The sequence below is a fragment of the Pristis pectinata genome, chromosome 15, assembly GCF_009764475.1.
Source record: "Pristis pectinata isolate sPriPec2 chromosome 15, sPriPec2.1.pri, whole genome shotgun sequence".
Lineage (NCBI taxonomy): Eukaryota > Metazoa > Chordata > Chondrichthyes > Rhinopristiformes > Pristidae > Pristis > Pristis pectinata.
Window position 1 is genome coordinate 40,590,914 of NC_067419.1, and position 23,806 is coordinate 40,614,719.

Here is a 23,806-nt window from a genome sequence, read left to right on the forward strand (position 1 = left end):
AATGGCAAATGAACAGCTTTCAAAATCTGTACTTTCTGCCCTTTTCACGTTTGTCTGAATCTGGGTTTTGAGATGATGGAGGGAAATGAGTGTTGAGCAGATTTTATTCAACCTGCTTTGGATAATCTGATGTATCCTGTGTCCAATTCGGGAGAAGTACATTTCTGGACAATGTATTGGCTAAAATGCCTTCAGGTATATCCATGTCTTTGGAATGTCAACACTTACTCAGTTGTTTGTAGGAAGGTGGGAAATAGAATTGAAGTGATGACATTTTTGCCTTTCTTGTTCAGAGCTGTGCCCAGGAACTCCTTTTACCTCACTTCTTATAGGTCCTTTGCAATTGTTTATTTATACTTTTGTAAAGAATCTCTGTTCAGTTGTACATGAATTTAAAAACAGTTAAAATTCAGTAAATTCCATAGCTTTTTTTGGTTGTTCCCAAAACAGGAAGTGATGCAAAAGAACTTCCTGGGCACATCTGCGAAGAAGAAATGCAAAATGGCATCTCCTTGTGTTCATAGCCTAAGTGAACTATCTCCAATTACTGATACCAACAAATTTTGTCAATTGGACACGAAAAAAAATGAAACATAGCGGTAAGTAGTTATTCAGCATGCCCTAATGGAAATTGTTTCCTACTCCTTTTTGCATCTAATGAAAGTGCCAAATGTTCAAAGGCAAGTCAGTATGTCAACTTCTGGACATGCAGAGTGAAGGTATACTTTGCTTGAGCAGTATGGTAACTTTAGACCTGAAGTGTGCTATGTTAAGGACTGCCACTGCTCTGTAGTGCCTTCCTTGTTTGAACTTTTCCAGCAGTCAATTTTCTTTTTTTTTACACCACATTCCTCTTCACCTGAAATAGATTTATGCTAGGAATAGAATTAGGGGGCATGTGGTGTGGGTGATCAGCGGCTCTCTGATACCTCATTCAAATCATGGTCTGAGTGATTGTAATCTGTTGTTAAATCATTGGTCGTCCTAACATAAGCCTATTGGTTTTTATATTGCATTCAGTGCTCATGACGTGGTCTCCTCACTCTGGGAGAAACCAGACATAGATTGCATGGCTGCTTTGCAGAGCGCCCCCATTCATTCCACAAAGGCCATCCTGAGCTTCCAATCATCTGTCACTTTAATTCTTCTCCAATTTCACTCTTGCCTCTGTCTTCATTCTCCTACTTTGCTCCAACAGTGCCCAACGTCATCTCGGGAAACAGTACCTAATCTTCTGTCTGGGCACATTAAAGCCCTGGGGACTTAATGTCTGAATTTAACAATTTTGGATAACCACTGTTTTCTTTTTTCCCCCTTTTATTTCCACAGATATGAGTATACCTTTTGTTTTACTTTTTCTTTTTTCCTTCTGGTCTTCAGCTGCTGTTTTTTTTAAAGTAATTACCTTGACAGTTTTTGGTTTGCATCCTATCACAGACATTCTCTCTGTTCTCTCCACCCCTCCCTTTTCCTCCCCACGTTTGTTCACTTCTCCAGTTCTGATGATGAAACTTTGCCCTGAAGTGCCAATAACATCTCTCTCCAGTTGCTTGACATGCTGAGTGGTTCCAGCATTTTCTGTTTTGATTCTTTTTTTTTTCTGTCATTCATGCATATTTTTCAGCAAACGGGGAGCATTGACCAAGGTTGTTGTTTTTTTTTAAATCCTCCAACCCCTGGTAACTCCAAACTGACCACATGAGCTTAGGACCTTTCTAATCTATCCAGTTCAGTGCCAACCTGGTTCGTGCAACTATTTGAGTCATCTGGATAGCCTTTACCGGTATTTGTTTACTTAAAGGGGAGTTGATTATTAATCTGAGCATTAATTATTCTCTATGTAATCCAGTTTGTAAAGCCCTTTGCTCTTTTCAATTCTCTTACCTATGATATTGCCATTCTTTTAACATGGTTCTCATTTATTATCACAGGTATCTGGTGGATAGCCGCTGGTTTAAGCAGTGGAAGAAATATGTTGGTTTTGATAGCTGGGACAAATACCAAATGGGAGACCAAAATGTGTATCCTGGCCCTATTGACAATTCTGGGCTCCTGAAAGGTTTGGCAACTTGTTTTGTTTTTAAATGCAAAACATTCTTGCATTGATAACCTGATAATTACCCTTAGTTTGTCATTTAAGCAGTACCATAAAAGGCTGCTATTTAATATTAGCCATTATGTCTTCAAGGTACATGAAGATGTATAGAAGGGCTTAAAAACAGCTCTGGATAAATGCTGTTCAATTAGCTCTGCCAAAGATTATTTTAAGTCTTCACAAATGACATTTGTCTTGCACAGAAAATTTTAAATATTAAGCTGACCCTCTTGAGCTGATGAACTGGGCCCCCATGATAGTATTAATTTGACAAATCATTGCCTGCAATTATTGTTCTTTGCTTTTTGGTAATCTCTAATGCATTTTCCTGAATTTGAAAATTTAACAACCTGAAATATCTTTGGGCCTAAAGTTATGGTTGTTTGTTATTGAATAGAGGTGAGAGCAATATTGGGTCCAGTCCAAATTATCTGAATATAGTTGAAATAAAATGGGGTCTTTGGCTCATTTTCACCAACTAGTATGCTGCACTAATTAAAGTGTTGACACAGTTATGATTGCATTTGTGTAAAGATGAGGTGGTTCCAATGTTAAATGTGCAGTGCTTCAAAGCACTTTGAGTCAAATTATTGAAGCATGCCCAGGTTACCTAGAGTCAAATTAATTCAGTCACGTGAAGAGTAGAAAAACTAATAAAATTAAACTGGCTTTCACTTGACAAGCCCTATCATTAAACATACGGAATCATTGGCTGGCATGTTGAGTCAATGTTAAGCTTCAATTGTGCTTCATATTGTTTCAGCCTATTAATATGGTGCAGTATTTGCTTTCTGGCAATGCTATTGGGAAAAAAAATAGCATTTTGAAATCAGAATTTTTATCCTTAAATCATCATTAATAAAATATTTCATAATAATCAGAGTGCTATTTGAGGGAGCTGGGTGTGTGCACCTTGACCGCTTCACTTCTACCTCTCAATCATTACCCTTCAAAACAAAATCTGAAGACCTTTTCATGTCATCACCTTTTTTTTTGCAGGAAACAACTATGAAAAGTTGCTTTTAAATGCAGAGAATTAATATATGGGCTATGAAATATATTTTATCCTGAAAGTTTGACAATATAGCCCAGTCTGAAGGTGTGAATAAGTATTGGGTTTGGGTGCAATGAGAGAGCAGTTAGGAATATATGGCCAGGGTATAGTTTACTTGAAAGTATGAAAAGATTTCAGTAAGAATAAAATACAACTTAATTTCCATTTCAACTGAAATGTTTCCAAATATACTTTAGAATCAGCAGGTTTTTTATTTCAAGATTATGCAAAGGCGTCCAGTTTTTATGTATATTGGTACTAGAGGAAGAAAGTCAATGTGATGTTTGTTGATTGGAGTGAACCATTTGGGGAGAAATTCAAAAATAAGAGGGTTGCTGCAGAATGTGATACAATGCAAAGTTGGGAGGCTTGGAGGTAAGTTTTAGAAGTGGGACCTGGAATGAAACTCCACTGTTAGAGAGGTGAGGAGATGGATGCCTGCAGGAATAACTGGGAAAAATTAGTGGAATGATTGGTGCAGGCACAAAATGGCCTTTTTTTGGAAAGTGGTGGTGTCGGTGCATAAATTCCAGTACGTGCCCACACGTACCCAAAAGAAAAGCACCTTGAGTCAAAACCCAGGTGAAAGCACATGAGTAAAAACTGTAATGCAATGTGGCCTGTTAAATAAATGGAGTAGCACCCGAAAGATATTTAAACATAGGGAAGGCAATTAATTGCAAACTTTTAGGCAGAATGAATATGCTCGGTAATTTGTTCATTCTAAATGTTTAACTTTTCACATTTTATTCTAATTTGTACTTGGAGAAAGAATGTTTTAGGGTCAATACAAATGTTACATTATTCATTGAAAGAAATTTCAAAACTTATAAATGCATGCATAAAAGCAGTAAACATTTGTACGTCTAGTGCCAAATTTACTAGGATGCAAAGAACCCTTTGTAGAGAATCATAGAGTAATACAGTTTAGAACCAGGCCATTCAGCCCACTGTACCTGTTCTTTCTCTTTGGTAGAGCTATTGAACGAGTCCGATTCCTCTGTCTTGTGGATATGTCGAACATTGTCTCATAAGACACAAAGCAGGTGCAAAACTTTATGTAAATATTATAAAGTAGATCCAATTCTAGCTTCTTCATTGGTGATTTTGCTGTGTTGGAATTCTGAACTTGAATAGGCTAGCATTCATCTGAAGCTGACTTTTCTGAAATTAGTGTTTTTACATTTGTTCCATTATAGATGGTGATTCACAGGCTCTGAAGGAGCATCTCATAGATGAGCTGGATTACATACTGGTACCCACAGAAGGCTGGAATAAACTGGTCAGCTGGTATGGATTGACAGAGAGTCAAGAACCAATTGCACGAAAGGTATGCAGTCTTTTGCAGTAGTGTTTAGCTTTAATGATGGCAGTCATGCTTTTTGAGGATGTTCGGTAAGCATCTGAGCAAGAAAGAATAGAAAGCTATACTGTTTGGCGAGTGATGAGGGGGCATCATGTGGAGCAGACATGCCAGCATTGACAAGTAAGCCCAAAAGGCCTTTATCCATATTGTAGATTCCATGCACAACTTGAGGACTATCTATTAACCTTAAGAGTAACAGTATTTAAATTGTAGTTTTTGATCATGTTGCATAAATATACATTGATTTTGACATTAGTTTTCCAGAAGAGCTGGTCTAAAATGATGCATTGGATTTTATAAGTAGTAATTACTTTTATTTTGTTATAATCTGGAATCCTTTCATACTTATGGTTGAGGCAGGTACAATAGTATCATTTAAGAAGCCCTTGGATAGGTACATGGAGGGGCGAGGCTTGAAGGGATATGAGCCAAATGGAGGAAATTTAGACCAGCTGGGTGGGCACTGTGGTTGGCACAGACTAGTTGGGCCGAAGGGCCTGTTTCTGTGCTCTGTTGCTCTGACTCTATAATTTATAACTCTTCAAATACTGTAGAAAAGTTTCATGATATTGTTTGCCCCCTGAGTCATGCGCATGTATCTTGTCTTACTAATTCCCTTCCAGTGCATGCACTGAGTGTCAGTGAGATTTTTGTGCTCAGTGCTATAGAGTGAAATCCAGCATCCATCTAATATTACCATCTTTGTCAGTACCGACACTAAATTATGCTAGCAGTAATTGGGATTATGGTTTTCCTGTGAAGTAATCTATTATAGTTTCATCTTTTAATTAGCTTCCCACTCCTTGTGAACAGCTTGTAATGCAGGAGGACCTTTACACTCCCTTGATAAACAGTTATTGCATTTGATTTGTTATACTTGTGATGCTATCAAATGATTGGACTTGTGTCCCTGGATATATTGTGCATGTACAACTGTTGTATGAGACCTATATCTTGCAGCTGCTTTGAAACCCAAGTCTGACAATAACGGTTGAACAACTAAAATATTGCAATAAATGCAGGTCTGGTCCTCTGATGCTTCTGATCACAAAACATTTCTGTGCCATGCTGCTAGTCTGATATTTTTCTTTTTGGCATGACTTCCCTTCTGTTGAATTACTTGAAAGTAAAAAATGAGCTTACAAATAAAAAGCTGTCTTCATGGCATCTTAAGTGCTCTACAGCCAGTTACTTCTTGAAATGTGATCAAGGGCATTTAATAGACAATAGTATTTAGTCGACTAGCACAAGTGTGAGATGAATAGCAAGTTGGTAGAGATGGCAAAGGAAAGTGTTGTCCAGGATGCTGATGCTGCTCTTCAGAATTGTGTAATGCTTAAGGTTTGACATATTGCCAGACAACCTGTGCAGAGTATTGGCCTGTATGGTGCCCAGACCTGCAGAATTGGTCTTGAATCGGGCAAGAAAGCTATCACTTTCAAAGCCGACACGTTGATTTATGCAGCTGTTCTTAAAAAAAGAACATGGCGTTGATGGTGCTAACTTTATATGCATCATACTATTTCCATATCAAAAGGGAAGATAGTTGAGGGGAAACCCACTTGACCCATCATATAAATCTTTCCAGACAATGTAAAAGCAAATTATAAATGGAGTAAAATTATTTCTTCTAGGTAAGCATTTCAGTTTGGAGACCCTTCATCAGCAGGAAAATGAGAAGGCTATTTATTTTTAAGTTACAGAGAGGATGGGGAAAGGATGGAATATTTCAGATAGGGTAAGACCAGGATTGCTAAGGGGATTGCATTGTTCATGGAACTGTCAGAGGAGGGTCAAAGAGAGAAACCGAAGGAACGTGCTAAAGCTGTGAAATGCAAGTCAGTTGTTGCTGAGACCTGAAATCAAAAGGGGAATGTTGGAAATGCCCAGCAGATCAGGTAATGTCTGTGCAGAGAGAGCGATATTACTACAGGTGGATAACTTTTATAGCAGGTCTGTTCTGATACAGACAAAGACAAACCACCTGAAATTGTTGAACTCTACATCAAGTCCGGAAGGCTGCAGCATGCTCAGACAGAAGAAGAGATCTGTTCCTTTAGTTTACATTAAGCCCAACTGGATCAGGGCAGGAGCGCACAGACAGATGAGTGTGAGATGCAGATTTCAAGTACCATGTTTCTGATCGTTGGGGCTAAAGTGGAATTGTAAAAAGTTATAGCATTTGTTTTAAATTCTAATAGATGAGTGAAAGGTGTACAGTTTGTCAGTAGTTCTTTGGGAACGAGGAATGGTTACACTGGAATAGGTCTTAAAAAAAAGGTTGTTGTTTACATTCACTAAAAAGTGCTTCAAGGTTATTTACACAGATTAGAATGCAAAATAAACCTCCACTTAGAATTGCATTGCCAATACTCTCCATTAATGAATGTAATTATCATTGTGCACACACTATCAGCTTTTTTCAGTGCTTTTTTTTTTAACTTAATTCTCATTCTACTTGGAATAGAAAACCCAATTTTATAGCCAAGTGCTTTGAAATTATCCGAACGAGTTCCACTCCTGTCATGCTTGTGGGAATATGGATAATTAATTTAGTCTTATCTTTGTTGGCATTGTCTTAAGGTTTGGGTCAATTTTTTTTTAAGTTCTAGCTGAGCACGTTGCAGCCTTCTGGACTCGATATAGAGCTCAACAATTTCAGAAAGTTTGTCTTTTCCGTTTGTATGAGAATAGACCTATTAAAGTTATCCATCTGCAGTAACATTTCTCTCTCCACTGACGTTACCTGATCTGCTGGGCATTTCAATGTTATTTTCTGCAGTTTGGGCTCCAGAAGTGTACACTTTCAACAGTTAGAGATTTTCTTTGAGCAATTAGTTCAAAATGTATAGAGTCAGACCTCAAGTTACACATGAGATTCATTGCTTTAAAAAACTAGTTCTGGTACTAAGATTATGGAAAATGGGGTGAATAGGGACCTGGTACAAGATTTGATGATTTTGTTTATAACTTCCAGCAAATGCATTTATCCCCCGCTTCCAATCACATGGACCACCCTTCACTTTAACCCAAGGTCCAGGATATACCCCCAGGTTACTATGGGAAGCGAGGAGGGAAGAGATTGTTGGAGTGTTAACGATGATCTTTGAGTCCTCCCTGGCCACACCAAGTGGTACCGGAGGATTGGAGGATGGCAAACGTTGTTCCATTGTTCAAGAAAGGTGAAAGGGATAATCCCGGGAATTATAGACCAGTGAGTCTTGCGTCAGTGGTGGGCAAAGTATTGGAGAGGATTCTTGGGGACAGGATTTATGAGCATTTGGAGAAGCGTAGTTTTATTAGGTATAGTCAACATGGCTTTGTGAAGGGTAGGTCGTGCCTCATAAGCTTAATAGAGTTTTTTGAGGAAGTGACAAAACAAAGTGATGAAGGTAGTGTGGTGGATGTGGTATGTATGGATGTTAGCAAAGCGTTTGACAAGGTTCCCCATGGTAGGCTCGTTCAGAAAGTCAGGTATTGGATCCATGGAAAATTGGCTGTGTGGATTTGAAATTGGCTTGCCCACAGAAGGCAGAGGGTGGTTGTAGAAGAGGAGTATTCGACCTGGAGGTCGGTGACTAGTGATGTTCCACAGGGATCTGTTCTGGGACCCCTGCTCTTTGTGATTTTTATAAATGACTTGGATGAGGAAGTGGAAGATGGTAGGTTTGCAGATGACATGAAGGTTGGTGGTGTAGTAGATAGTGAAGAAGGTTGTGGTAGTTTGCAACGGGATTTAGACAGGATGCAGAGCTGGGCAGAGAAGTGGCAGATAGAGTTCAATCTGGAGAAGTGTGAAGTGATACACTTTGGAAGAATGAACTTGAAGGCAGAGTACATGGTTAATGGCAGGATTCTTAGAAGTGTGGAGGAACAGAGATCTTGGGGTCCAAATACATGGATCCCTCAAAGTTGTTGCACAAGTTGATGCTCAAAGTGGCTGCGCAGGTTGACGCTGTGGTTAAGAAGGCATACGGTGTATTGTCCTTCATCAATCGGGGAATTGAATTTAGGAGCCGTGAGGTATTGTTGCAGCTATATAGGTCCCTGGTCAGACCCCACTTAGAGTATTGTGCTCAGTTCTGGTTGCCTCACTACAGGAAAGATGTGGAAGCCATAGAGAGGGTGCAGAGGAGATTTACAAGGATGCTGCCTGGCATGCGGAGCATGCCTTATGAAAGCAGGTTGAGGGAACTCGGCCTTTTCTCCTTGGAGAGATGGAGAATGAGGGGGGACCTGATAGAGGTGTATAAGATGATGAGAGGTATTGATAGGGTACATAGTCAGAGGCTTTTCCCCAGGGCTGAATTGGTGGCCACAAGAGGAGATAGGTTTAAGGTGCTGGGGAGTAGATACAGAGGAGATGTCAGGGGTAAGTTTTTTCACTCAGAGAGTGGTGAGTGTGTGGAATGGGCTGCCGGAAACGGTGGTGGAGGTGGATACAGTAGGGTCTTTCAAGAGACTGTTAGATGGGTACATGGAGTTGAGTAAAATAGAGGGCAATGGGTAAGCCTAGTAATTTCTAGGGTAGGGGCATGTTCGGCACAGCTTTGTGGGCCGAAGGGCCTGAATTGTGCCGTAGTTTTTCTATGTTCTAAGTGGATAGGGTGGTTAGGAAGGCGGATGGTGTGCTGACCTTCATTAGCCGGAGGATTGAGTTCAAGAGCAGAGAGGTAATGTTGCAGCTCTGTAAGACTCTGGTTAGACCACACTTGGAATATTATGTTCAGTTCTCGTCACCACATTATAGGACGGATGTGGAGCTTTGGAGAGTGCAGAGGAGATTTACAAGGATGCTACCTGGGTTGGAGAGCATGTCTTATAAGGAGAGGCTGAGTGAGTTAGGGCTTTTCTCTTTGGAGCGATGGATAAAATTATGAGAGGCATAGACAGAGTGGACAGCCAGCATCTTTTCCCCAAGGTAGCAATAGCCAGTACCATAGGTCACCCGTTTAAGGTGAGTGGAGGAAAGTTCAGGGGAGATGTCAGAGGTAGGTTTTTTTTTTACAGAGTAGTGGGTGCCTGGAATGCACTGCTGGGGGTGCTGGTAGGGGCCAATACAACAGGGTCATTTAAGAGACTATTGGATGTGCACATGGACAAAAGGAAAATAGAAGGTTATGGGAGGTGAAGTACAGAAGTGGATACATTGAATGGGGATGAGACTTGTATAGGTCAGCACAATGTCATGGACCGAAGGGCCTGTACTGTGCTGTACTCTTCTATGTTCTATCTTTTGTTTTATTTTGCTTTTAATTCTAACACATTAAAATACTTAAAGTTGCCTCAATAGCTAGTAAAGATGCTGAGCAGCTTCAGTGCAAAAGAATGTAGCAGATGTTTTTCTTGTTACTTCATGCTCTTCCACATGAAATTGATGTTAGAGTGAATTAAGTGCATCTTCCAGTAAATTCTTTGTACCCTCGCTTCCTGATTTCAGCTATGCCTTGTTGTGCTATGTTATCCAGATGCAGTTATATTAATATAGATTCAGGAAACTAGTTAATCTCGGATGAAAAACACTATGATGCTGGAGGAACTCAGCAGGCCAGGCAGCATCCGTGGAGAAAAACAGACGGTCAGCGTTTCGGGTCAGGACCCTTCTTCAGGACTGAAGATAGGAAAAGGGGAAGCCCAATATATAGGAGGGAAAAGCAGAGCAGTGATAGGTGGACAAAAGAGGGGAGGCGGGGTGAGCACAAGGTGGTGATAGGTAGATGCAGGTGAGAGATAGTGATAGGCAGGAGGAGGGGAGAGCACATCCACCGGGGGATGAGTCAGAGGTAAGGAGAAAAAAGAGGGATAGGAAAGGGAAGAATAGAAGAGGCATGGTTGGGGGGGGGGGGGGGGGGCGCGGAGAAGAGGGGTGTGGGGATTACTTAAAGTGGGAGAATTCAATGTTCATGCCGTTAGGCTGCAAGGTTCCAAGACCGAAAATGAGGTTTGCGCTAGGAATTCTCCTGACAGAGGACTGATGTATCTGTGATGGAGAGGGAGTTGAAGTGACTGGCGACAGGGAGATGCAGATCGTGGTTACGGACGGAGTGCAAGTGTTCTGCGAAACGGTCACCTGGTCTGTGTTTGGTCTCGCCAATGTAGAAGAGGCCACACTTGGAGCACGAAATGCAGTAGATGATATCAAGGAAGGTGCAGGTGAATCACTGTCTCACCTGAAAGGACTGTTTGGGTCCCTGGATGGATGTAGTGTAGGGGCAGGTGTTGCACTTATGGCAGGGGCAGTGGCAAGTCCCTGGAGTGGGAGCTGGATGGGTGGGGAGGGAGAAGTGAACTAGGGAGTCGCAGAGTCCTACCTTCAGTCCTGAAGAAGGGTCCTGACCAGAAACATCGACCTTCACAGATGCTCACAGAAACATTTCTTCACAGATGCTGCCTGGCCTGCTGAGTTCCTCCAGCGTCATAGTGCTTTTCGTCTAGGTTCCAGCATCTGCAGTCCTTTGTCTCCCTAGTTACCCTCCAACATTTTTGGGATGTGTGAGCCAGATTTGGGGGCTTTGGAGATGGTGGGGCATATTCAAACGAAGAGTTCTAACCAGAAGACTGTGAGGTGCTGTATTAACCCAGCTATCTCTCATGAATGTATGAAGACTAAGGTTAAAAACTTTTAAGTGGCATTCATTTACTGTAAATCATATATTGGAATGTGTAACTAGGAATGCACTGGATTATAGGATTGAATGTAAGGAAATGCAAACAAGGTTGAAGTTTAATTTGCTTCACACAGTTTCAAACCTGTTAATGAGTATTTTTTTTAAAAAATACCTTCTGTATTATATTCTGCACGGAAATGGAGCAAACGTGTATGAAGACCAACTTTTCTCACTCTCCTACTGATCAGTGCTTCAGAGTGCAGCAGGAGGCAATTACAGCAGTTTAGATTAATAAACAATGAAACCATTTTCCACAAGGCTGGGACTTCAGTATTTCTATGAAACTTGAGGGGAATGTTCTTTCCATGGCTGTGATTGCTGGTATATTGGTATATTTTCTTTTCAGGTAGTGGAACAGGGTATGTTTGTGAAGCACTGCAAGGTGGAGGTGTATCTAACAGAACTGAAATTGTGTGAAAATGGAAACATGAACAGTGTGATAACAAGGCGTTTTAGCAAAGCTGACATCATAGGTACGTGATGATTCTCAAGTGTTTAACTCTTTTTGCTGCTCTACTTTGCCTCTTCCTAAAGACATTGTTTTCTCTTGGATGCAACTTATAAGTTGAGAATTGGTTTATTATTGTCACATGTACTGAGGTACAGTGGAAAAACTTTGTTTTGCATGCCATCCATACAGATCATTTCATTACAACAGTGCATTGAGGTAGTACAAGGGAAAACAATAGAATGCAGAATAAAGTGTTACTGTTACAGAGAGAGTGCATTGCAGGCAGTCAATAAGGTGCAAGGCCATAAACAAGGTAGATTGAGGTCAAGATAGGGGATTGGTGGGGTCTTTGATCATGTTGGCTGCTTTACCAAGGCAGCGAGAATTGTAGACTGAGTCCATGGAGGGGAGTCTGGTTTCCATGATGTGCTGAGCTGTGTCTGCAACTCTCTGTGGTTACTTGCAGTCTCGGGCAGAGCAGTTGCCATATCAAGCCATGATGCATCCGGACAGGATGATTGCTATGGTGCATCAATAAAAATTGGTGAGGGTCAAAGGGGATATGCCAAATTTCTTTAGCCCCCTAAGGAAGTAGGTGTGCTGGTGCACTTTTCTTGGCTGTGGAGTCTACATGGTTGGACCAGGACAGGCTATTGATGATGTTCACTCATCGGAACTTGAAGCTTTCAACCCTCTTGACCTCGGTACCATTGATGTAAACAGAAGCATGTGCATCGCATCCCCCCCCCCGAAGTCAATGACCAGCTCCTTTGTTTTGCTCACATTGAGGGAAAGATTACTGTCATGACACCATGCCACTAGGCTGCAAACTTGTAGATGGAAAGTAGAATCTAGCCACACAATCGTAAGTGTATAGGAAGTAGAGTAAGGTGCTGAAGACACAGCCTTGTGGGGCACCAGTGTTGAGGATAATAGTGGCAGGGGGGTTGCTGCCTATCTTTACACATTGCACTTTGTTGGTCAGGAAATCAAGGATCCAGTTGCAAAGGTAGATGATGAGTCCCAGATCTAGGAGTTTGGAGATGTCCTTGTGTAGTTCACTTCGATGTTCTTTCTTCACAAAAGACTACAAGATGATTATTGATTTAGACTAATCGTCTAAGATACAGCATCCAAACATGACATCCATGCTTTTCATATTCAAGTGATGAACATTTGCTGGGGAACAGGAAAGCAAGCTCGTCTCTCTCCACATGCTATTGGTTTATTATTGTCACTTGTACCGAGGTACAGTGAAAAACTTGTCTTGCATACCGATGTACAGGTCAATTCATTACACAGTGCAGTTACATTGAGTTAGTACAGAGTGCATTGATGTAGTACAGGTAAAAACAATAACAGCACAGTAAAGTGTCACAGCTACAGAGAGAGTGCAGTGCAATAAGGTGCAAGGTCACAACAAGGTAGATCGTGAGGTCAGAGTCCATCTCATCCTATAAGGGAACTGTTCAATAGTCTTATCACAGTGGGGTAGAAGCTGTCCTTAAGTCTGGTGGTACGTGCCCTCAAGCTCCTGTATCTTTTCCTAAGCAGAACAGATACAGCTCAGTACAAACTGGGACTAGAACCCGTTTTATGTGGGTCACCCAACTCAGTAAAGGAAGCGAACCTATTTTTGAGCTGAATGGACTCTGCTATATATGTATTTTTTTTGAAAGGTCATGCAGTTTCTAGGATAATCATCCAGAGGCACAAGTTCAAATCCCACTGTGCTAACTGGGAAATTTAAATTCTGTTAACTATGCAAGTCTGGAGTAGAAGAAATAATCTGTAGTAGTAACCATGAAGCTGCCAAATTGTTATATCTTGTCTGCAATACTCTGTAGGGAAGAAAATCTGCCATCCTCGTTGTATCTTGTCTGGGTGCAACTCCAGACCCTTATCAGTGTGGTTGACTCGTAATAGTTGTGCTTAATATCAATGATAATTTGCTACAGAGTATTATTAAAAACAAAACTTAACTGCAACATAGACATTTCTCTGAAGTTCTTTACAGTAGAAACTCATAATCTAGTTTGGCAGTATACTGTAAAATACTGAATTTGTTTGCACCAATGTGTCAGATTGAGCACACTAATTTTGTACCTTCATAGATGCTGCCTTACTTGCTAAATTTTCCAATGTAGTTTTTTTTATTTAATTGAAATCATTCGTCTGAAATCTCACTTGCTTACCAATCTTTAATAATAGGGTGCATTAGATTCGGTAATGCTCCTTTAATTTTTAAATTCAAGTTGCCTGAATTGTACAGGTGCAATGTTACAGCTATGTGGGAGTCACTTTTGAATTAGAAACATTTAAAGGTTTGCTACCTCTAAGTGGTTTTCAGTGCTGGATTGAAGGTGCACATTGTATCCAGGATCACAATTTGAAGGAGCCTTAAAAATAAAATTTTTCAGAGGCTAGTAACTGGAAGACACTGTTGTTCACATCACTGAATAAGTAAACTGATTACTGTTGTCAAACGTCTGAGTCTGTTTTCTGCACTAATTCTTGGGAAGGGATTCCTAATGATTTTCTGCTTTAAATTTCAGATACAATTGAAAAGGAGATGCGGAAATTGTTTAGTATCCCAGATGAAAAGGAAATTAGATTGTGGAATAAGTACATGAGCAACACATTTGAACCGCTGAATAAGCCTGATAGCACAATTCAAGATGCAGGACTATATCAAGGGCAGGTATAGTAGTTTAAAATGTGGTGTTTTGCAATTTAAGATGAGGGGACTGTTGTGAAGGATTGATTCCTAAAACCAATGGCAATTTCTGATTCCAAATATCACAGTGGATTTTTAACAAAATCAAAAGATATGGGGATCAGGCAGGAAAATAGACCTGAGACGTGACCTTTATTGGACCTGGATGAGCTTACTTATTCTTTGTTCTGCTTGGTCTCTTCAACAAGAGTAGATAATCTTGGGCTGTTCTTGCATTTACTGTGTGTAAACCCTATTTCCTGAGGTTATGATCTTTGATTGCACTTGCGTCCAGATTCCTGTAAGTTATATTAACAGTTACTAATCTTTTCAGCCACTAGATGGTTCTATGGAGCAAGTCATTGAAACTTCCAAATTGATCAAGGATTAATGCATATAAATGCACTTGTCATCAAATTGAGCAGTGGTGTACAGTTAACTTAAAACAAAAACCATTACTAAATTCCTTGGCTCAAGCATCTTTATTTCCAGGAGCTTTTAGTTCTAATTTTCTCCCTTTGACTCAGTTCAGTGCGATGTTATTTAATTGGGGAAGTAATGGTCTCTACATCACCCAACACCAAGCATTGGGATGGTTTATGATAGATTTTTATTTTCTGCAGTGTTCCTCTTGGAGCATCTTGTATAGCAAAGGATTGTATTACCGTGTGTGCCAAATATTAAAAGAAATGGGGAGTTTGAGCTGTGGCCAGAGAAAGGAAGTGTTTCATCATTTGAGGAGATTGATAGGTATCTAATTAGTCAGGATATCAAGGGATATGGGGAAAAGGCCGGGAATTGGGGCTGGATGGGACAATAGGTTAGCTCATGGTGAGGTGGCAGAGCAGACTCGATGGGCCGATTGGCCTACTTCTGCTCCTTTGTCTTGTGATTACCCTTTGTACTTAGATCATGTACTCCCGTCCTTATTTCTAACCTCTTCTCACCTCACAACTCACCAGCCTTTATCCTTCTGTTTTGGGCTCTTTCCATACTTCTCTCCTTTAGAAGACTTCTTAAAGCCCATTTATTTGGTTTTGGTTAACCCACCTTCTCTCTCCCTCTTTGCTGTGAAGTTCATTTTCCTAGTATCTTGATGTAATTTTTTTTAATTACATAAATAGAAGTTAAAGAAAGGATTGATTAAGCCAGCAAAAAAACTTACTTGCAACAGACTAATTGGCAAAATTTGATCACAAATGCGATTCAAAGTACATATTTGAGAAGAAATCAAAGGTCAATCATTTATCTGAAGTAAGGGTTTCTGAAATTAATGAAAAGCCATATAAATCTCTGTAGTATTATCAAGCTTAATCGTATGACCACACCAAGGGTTATAATTTAATTGCTGTTTCTTAACACTACAGCAGATTTTACATACTGAATGTTTACATGCATTCAAGTTTTAACAAAACAAACTGGATATTGCCAAGCTGCAATAGAAGTTTACTCAAAGTAGTTGTTTTCAGCATCTTTAATGCTTTTGAGATCTCTTTTCCAAAATCTTCAAAGCAAAACACTCGGCAGCAAATTTGGAAGTATGCCTACCAGTTTATTTGGCACATCACATTTAGATTAGGTGGCCCTAATTTCGGACTATAAACTGGGTTAGAAGTGGCAGGTTGCACCTCTCACTTTCAAACCAACTGAAAGAAATGATTTAGTAATGAAAAGTGCATTAATGTGCTTGCTCAGATATACTGATCTAGAACGTAGAACATAGAACAGTGCAGCACAGGAACAGGCCCTTTGGCCCATGATGTTGTGCCGAACGAATTAAACTAGTAATTAAAAGCCTATCTAAACTAACCCCTTCTGCCTACACAAGGTCCATATACCTCCATTCTCTGCACATTCACGTGCCTATCTTAGAGCCTCTTAAACGCCTCTATCGTATTTGCCTCCACTACCACCCCTGGCAGTGCATTCCAGGCACCCACCACTCGCTGTGTATAAATGAATAAATTTAAAAAAATTTCCCTGCACATCCCCTTTGAACGTCCCCTCTCGCATTAAATGCATGTCCTCTAGTATTAGACATTTTGACCCAGGGGGAGAAAAGATACCAGCTGTTTATCTGTGCTTCTCAAAATCTTATAAACTTGATGTGGGAGGAAACTGGAGCACCCAGGGACAATCTGTGTGGTCACAGGGAGAACATACAAACTCCACACAGACAATGTCAGAGGTCAGGATCAAACTTAGTCATTGGAACTATGAGGCAAAGGTACTACCTGCTTTGCCACTGTTTTCCATCAATGTTAGTACTCTTTCTGTTGCTTCAAATGGAACCACTTAAACCAGGCAGGGAATGAATCCAGTTGTATGGCTAATGCTCAGCCTTATTCACTTAAATATGGGCAAGGGAGAGAAGTCTTCACATTTCCTATTTATTTTTGGTCCATAATGTTAAAATAACTACTCCTGTTACTATCTTTGGAAAATATTTGAATCTGATAAAATTCTTCTAGCTGTTTCCAAATCATTTTTCATCTGAAGCATTAAAAGAGACTAATACATTGTATTCTGTTGAAAGTGCTGTGTTACAGATGGGATTTCCTCACCCACCTGTTCCATGGTAATTTTGTTATCCAAAAAGTTCAAAATCCATAGCAGGGTAGCACTAAAAGGTTTTTAATATTTTGAGTAATTATTTTGGGATGAACTCTAAATTGGGTAGACTAACAAGGAAAAAATGTGGACATTTCAAAGACCTTTTCCCAGGTGGTGGATATATACAAATAAGGGATAAGGGGCTCAAAAACTGAGAGGAAAGCGTAGATTCCTTGCAGTTGGATGGGCCAAAGTGTATTCAAGGTAATTGTGGGAGTCGGTGGGTTTGCTTCAATCTCATTGAGAAAAAGGAAGTGTGAGGTTGTTAATAAAATGGAGAGCAGGAAAAATATCAGTTGATTGAAGAGTTACATTCCTAAAACAGCATAGCCCAATTACTCTCTTCACAGATGGACTGACTGGATGTGCATTTTGACATTTGCAGATTTTCGACATTTGAAGTGGTTTATATTGTATAACTGGTTCCACATAGGATGTACAAGTATAGTTATTAGACCAGGATGTAAAACATTATTCAATTTCCATTTGAAGGTTTTTTATATAAATATTATTTTTCTGTTCCCTTTTTAAATTGCCATATCCAGATTAATAATCAAAATTTACTATATATACTGTAGTCGCGATTCCACTACATTGGAAGAATGTAATTGCAAGGTGTGAAACTTGCACTGCAAGTTTGTGGGGCAGAAGACTAGCAAGTAGATGTAATATTTTGAGCGCATATAATTTACCCTTCGTGAAGATTAATGCATGATACAAGAGCTATTTTTAAAGGATGTGCTCATAATTGACCTTTAGATTCATTGTTTTCAGCTGCCTAATTTAACTCTAATTTTATTGAAAGGTATTGGTAATAGAGCAGAAAAATGAAGATGGAACCTGGCCAAGAGGTCCTTCTCCTAATAAGTGAGTTTCTTTTTGTCACGTTGTGGTGGTTTAAAAAATATTCCTTAAACAGTTTGTTGCTAAAATATCTCAAGAATATCAATTTAAATTTCAGTACCCATGACTTATATGAACAAGTAGAAGTTTTTTTCACACATTTCTGCTTAGTAAGTAGCGGCAACTAAGTTCTTAACAGAAGATTCATTCTATTTTAATTTGTTGCTGTTGCATTTATTACCTGCGTCAAGCTTCCCTGGGAAGTTGATGATGATACTATCTTCTTGAAATGAGGAAAACACAGCCCTGAAATCCTATTGTGTTGTTCTGGGGCTGAGATGTGTGGTATCTGACAAGAGCCACCAGAAAGGAAGATGGTCGTGCATGTTGGACACCAGGGCTTTACTGCAGGAATCGAAGCAGAAAGTACTGGTGATACTGTGGGGAGCAGAGCAGAGTTAACATTTCAGGTTGATCGGGGAAAGAGAGGAAAAGAGCAATGCTGGAAAAGGTGATGCAGTTGTTTGAAATCTGAAATAAAAGTGAATGCTAGAAAACTCAGGATGAGACGACATTAATGGAGAGAGAAACTAAGAAAATGTTACTGGATGGCCCAGCACCAGCATTAGAAATGGCCGAAAACAAACTGCTGGGGGAACTCAGCAGATCAAGCAGCATCTGTGGAGGCAAAGAGATAGCCAGAATTTCAGGTTGAGACCCTGCATCAATCCTGGTTTTAGACACCTCTGACTATGGGGAAAAGTTTCCTACTGTTTACCCTACCTTCACCCCTCATCATTTTTTATACTTCCTATCAGATCTCTCCTCAGCCACGCCAAGGAAACACTCCCAGGCAACATCATGGTGAATTTCCTCTATGCCTTCTCCGGTACAATTACATCCTTACTCTAATGCAGTGGCCAGAATTGCAGGCAGTACTCCAGCTGTGGCCTAACCAATGTTTTATGAATTTGTACCATGACCTTTCCATTCCTGTATTCTGTGTCCTGCCTAATGAAGGTAGGTGTGCTATATGTCATCTTCACCACTTGATCTACATGTGCTGCCACCTTCAGGGTTCTATGGACTTGTACACTGACCTCTGTCAATTCCTCAATGCACCCTAGGGCCCTATCACTCATTATGTATGTACTACCCTTAACAAAACCCTCCTTACAAGTATCAGAATTAAATTCCATCTGCCAGGTGGTGCTCATGTTACCAACTGTTCAATATCACCCTGTGATCCAAGACTATTCTCATATCAATAATTCTATGTCATTAGCAAACTTGCTAATCACACTTCCTACATTCATCTTCAAATTATTAATTTGTATAATGTCTGGCTAGTGTCCGGGCACAGATTTCTTTGCTACACCATTGGTCACAGGCTTCCAGTCACAAAACCTCCCATGACCCTCTGCCTCCTATTACCAGTCCAATTTTAAATATAGTTTGCCTTGGCTTTAACCTTTTGAACCAGTTTCCCATGGGGGATCTCAACAGATCAAGCAGCATCCGTGGAGGCAAAGGGATAGCCGAAGTTTCACATCAAGACCCGACGACAGTCCTGGTTTTAGACTGTACTGCCCTCATTAATACATCTTATTACGTTTTAGAAAAATTCACTCAAATTGGTCAGACAAGGATCTACCCCATCAAAAGCCATGCTGACCTTCTTTCATTAAACTCTGCCTTTCCAAGTGCAAGTTATTCTGACCTATGTCTTTAGCTTTATACATTACAATGAGGTTCATCATGAAAGTGGAAAGAGGAATTAGTGACACACACTGGAAGCTCAGTCGTCAATGCAGACTGAAGGTGTTCTGCAAAGCAATTATCCCATCTGCATTTGTTTTTTTCCAGTGTAATAGGAGACCATCTTGTGAGCATTGAATGCAGTGTGCTAGATTGGAAGAAGTGCAAGTGAATTGCTGCTTCAGCTTCAGGCAGTGTTTGTGTCCCCGGATGGTGGGAAGGAACGAAGTGAAAGGGCAGCCGTTACCTCCTTTGGCTACACAGGAGAGTGCCATGAAAAAGGGAGTGGTTGGTGGAAGTGGAAGAATGAAAGAGACTTGGTGGAGGGTATGGTTGTCTCAGAGTGTTGAAAGGGGAGGAGATGATGAATAAAGATAAGAGGATGGTTCCTTGAATGTAGACGATGGTGGGTGGAAGATGATCTCCATTTCTTCCCCCTTACAACGTAAAACATATTTTGTCTTCTCACCTTTTCTAGTTCTGATGGAAGGTCATTGATTTAAAACGTGAACTTCAGCCAATACGGCTCTAAGAGGTCATTGAGTTGAAATATTAGTTGTTTTTCTCTGTCACTGAAATGTAGATCTAGAGGAGCTGGGTTGGGATCTGAACAAGAAAAGGCAACGTGTTAAAATATGACCAAAAAAAAATTTGCATTGCTAAACAAAAATAGTTATAGATTTTGTAACTCCTTGTAAAATGGTGTCTTTCAACGTGGATTGTGAATAGTAACTCCAAGGCATTTCACTTAAATCCTATCAGAGCAAAATGGATGTTGACCCAATGGAGATGTTCAGTCCAAAAGCTTAGCCAGGGAGGCAAGTTTTAAACTGCCTCTTGGAGAGAGGAAGTGGGTATTGGGTAGATTGAGAGTCTTGGCACCTAAAGTTAAGCTGCCGGGGATGGAGGAGGGTTGGGTTGTGAATATGGGGGGAGGGGATGTACAAGAAGCCAGAACTGGAGTTGACATTTGGGCAGAAGATTGAAATGCGGTTGTGGAAGTTACAAAGATAGGCAGGGATACATACTGAAGACAAAGTGAAGCACTTCAAATAGCTATGAATTTAAACCAAAGATGTCCAACATGTGCCCTATCTCTGTTGATACCATGTCACAGTGTGAATAATGCCAACCTTCACAGCTTTATCCTCTTCCTGTCGTATCTGTATTCTGCTACGTTTCAATTAGTCTGACATTATTGTATGCACTTTTTTGGGCACCTACCTCCCAGACAACAGTAAGTTTATGTAAAGTTAATCTGAATTCCGACTTAAATAAAACTTTGTTCTGGCATTATGCTTAATGACAGAAATGGGTTAAAGATACTACCAATTAAGAGGCATTTTAAAGAGCTGATCAACTGATAAATTTATTATAGTAGTTTATAATTCCAATGTAAAAATGGCAAAAAGCATCAAGATCCAAGGCTTTATATTGATCCATAGTCACAGCAGTGGGAAGATGGAGTGCATTTGTTATCATGTCAGCTGAGGCTGGAGAGTGAGACAGCGAAGAAGGTTATTATGCTTGCTGTTGAACACCTTTATGTCCAAATAGTTCGCTGATAGTCACTGATCAGGCAGAATAGGTACTGGGAGTGTTGACAAAAGATTGCAGCAACAAAGGGAACAATTATGAAATTGTTATACCAGAAGAAACAGTGGTGAAACAGGATTCTCTTATAAAGGATCGACGTTGAAATCAGGTAGGTGATTTTGGTCCTTTAGCTTATCTAGTTTTGGCTTCACACTGCAAGCTCCATAACAATTCTTGCTTGGATGATCTCTTTTAGCAATGAGGGACAAAAAGAATCTGAATGATGCTGCAGGTTCCATAACTTGGATTGTATGTTCTGCTGCTCTGATGCTTTTGCATTATTATTCTAATTAATTTTATTCAGTAGATAAAAGTGAATGTCCAGTAATACAATTTATGTTGCATGTATTTTTCCAAATGAATGGGGACCCCAATGGTCAAAATAGAACCACTAATGTGGTTGCAGTGTTGAATAATATTGAGTTGTTCAGAGTCTCACTGCTATAGCACAACTCTGATGATTTCCTCTTTGTGTCTCTTGAACTTAATTAACTCTTTTTCTTTTAATATATATGCATTTGAGAACCTGTTTTAGGCACTAATTGTATTTCTATGCTTTCAAGAGACCACCTTAAAAGAGAGGATGTAGCCACTTCATATTTCCTTACTGCTTAGGAGGCCATTTGGCCCACTGAGTCTATGTTGACTTTCGCAGGATGCCCATCAGTCCCATTCTTCCACTTATTTCCCTGTAACCTTTTCACTCTTGCATAATCCCCTGATTCTCCTGCCATCCATCCATACTCAGCGAAATTTACTCTAGCCAGTTAACCTAGCTGCAACAGCATGTCTTTGGGATGTGGGAGGAAACTGGAAAGTTCAAAGGAAACCCAACCAGTCATTGGGAAAACCTGCAAATCCACACAGACAGCAGCTAAGCTCACAAATTTTACAAGTGACCTAAATGTTAACTTGTATTTAGTATTGTGATTCTGAATGTCATAGGCCACATTGAGAGTGCTAACTTTAATCTCTTTTTAGACTCTTGAAAATATTCAAGAAGAGTTAATGGATAATTTGCATGGTGTTGATCTGAATTGTGGTTCTTTATTTCTGAGCATGTAAACCCTGAAAGGAAAGGCACCTCTTGGCAATTTAGAATTTTGTGTGGACTCCAGTCCCGTTTTTTTTAAAATGGAAAAGACAGTAAGACTAAGTTAACTTGGAGCGTGGATGCAATTGGCAGTCAGAATGCAAATTGACAACATTTAATGTTGATCTTGCTTTAGGGAGATAATGACTGTCAGGTAACAACTTGAATTTGCATGAGAGACTTTATTTAATGGAAATATGAAGTTTCTCATATTACTCCAATAATTTAAAGTAGACAAAATCTCCCAAACACTTTCTGCCTCTTTTTAATCCTTCCCATGTCAAAATATATTTAAGACCAATGACTTCATGGTTGTATAGGGGTGGAAGAGTACAATGCCTCATTTGCCACATTGGTGCACTTTATGGAGTATAAGATTTTACCCTTTTCAAAGATTCCTCAGTGTTAAGTGATGGAACAGTTTATGGGTTCATTGCAGAATATGCAAGATATACAAAACAAGCGTGATCCATAACTGATGTCATTTTGTCAGTCAAGCAACAACATGGTTGTGTGGTTCGGTTCTGCAGCAGGCAGGGAGTAGCAGTTTTCTCTTTAGTCACCTTCAGCTAGTCAAGGTATTCAGGTGAGGCTAGCATGAGCTCCACCTCAGAGCTTGATTCTCTTAGATTCTGATGTGTGCTGCCTCCTTTTATGGTTAATTTTAGGGGGAGCGAAGACCCTCAAATCAATCACAGGTTTAGAAACATCCCTCAACTCACCTATGCAATTATAAGAAGACGGGTAGAAACAGTCTTGGACTTTCCTCTGTTGCCTGTTCTAGAATACCTTCCTTTAGGTATCTGTCCAATTTCCATCATAAGTTGAATTGTTTTTGAAATGGCATCATTTTCCACCCCTTATCAACCTGATATGTTTCATACAGAGGCAACTATGTGGTCCATGACCCCCACCCCTGCTTCATAATTTTTGTAAAGAATTTCAATCTGGGCCTGCTGGTCAACACAAACTTTTATGTGTATCAGGATTTGTGTAAAGTTGAATTGGCATTTATTGATCATAATCCTTTTCACTTGTTTGTTATAATATTTCTTACAATGGAATATTTTGCCTCTTGGGTAATCGCAAACTTATATTGTTGTACAGACAGAAAAGGAATATTGCAGCTAAGGGCTGCCAAGGAATATTTTGATTCAATTAAAAATGAAAATTAATTGGCACACTTGCATTAGGTAGTGGAATATTTACTGTGAAAGAAACCAGCAGTAAGTGTTGCCTCGCCATGAAACTTAAAACTCCAAATATAGAAATAAAAACTGGCCTAGAAATTCTTCTCTAATTGCATCGGATTTTTTTTCAGTGCATTTTGCACAATATTGAAGTAACCAGCATGGGGTTACAGAATTTTAAGGGCAAATTACATTCAGCAACCTTTCCACTTTTCTAAACATCCCAATACAATAGGCCCATCCTCTGGTTGAATTCATAACCTTTATTTTATGTCTTTGAAAAGGCTACTAACGTTAAGCAAATGCAAGATGCTAAGGTATATTTCAAAGTTTTAAATGTTTCTTTTGTACTCATGAAACTCT

The 23,806-nt window shown here is 39.8% G+C and overlaps 1 protein-coding gene across 8 annotated transcripts in view; it reads left to right on the forward strand.

Annotated features, from left to right (window-relative positions):
* LOC127578289 (ubiquitin carboxyl-terminal hydrolase 15) overlaps positions 1–23,806 on the forward strand; it is an 87,036-nt gene that overhangs the window by 12,838 nt on the left and 50,392 nt on the right. For 5 of the 8 annotated variants that reach the window (XM_052030117.1, XM_052030118.1, XM_052030123.1 and 2 more), the window contains exons 2-6: positions 1,932–2,059; positions 4,349–4,479; positions 11,530–11,656; positions 14,190–14,335; positions 17,769–17,830. In XM_052030117.1, coding sequence (XP_051886077.1) covers positions 1,932–2,059; positions 4,349–4,479; positions 11,530–11,656; positions 14,190–14,335; positions 17,769–17,830 — 594 coding nt within the window. Of the gene's footprint in view, positions 1–450; positions 600–1,931; positions 2,060–4,348; positions 4,480–11,529; positions 11,657–14,189; positions 14,336–17,768; positions 17,831–23,806 lie in introns of those variants that run through there. The other 3 variants (XM_052030119.1, XR_007957510.1, XM_052030120.1) reach the window with 3 other exon arrangements.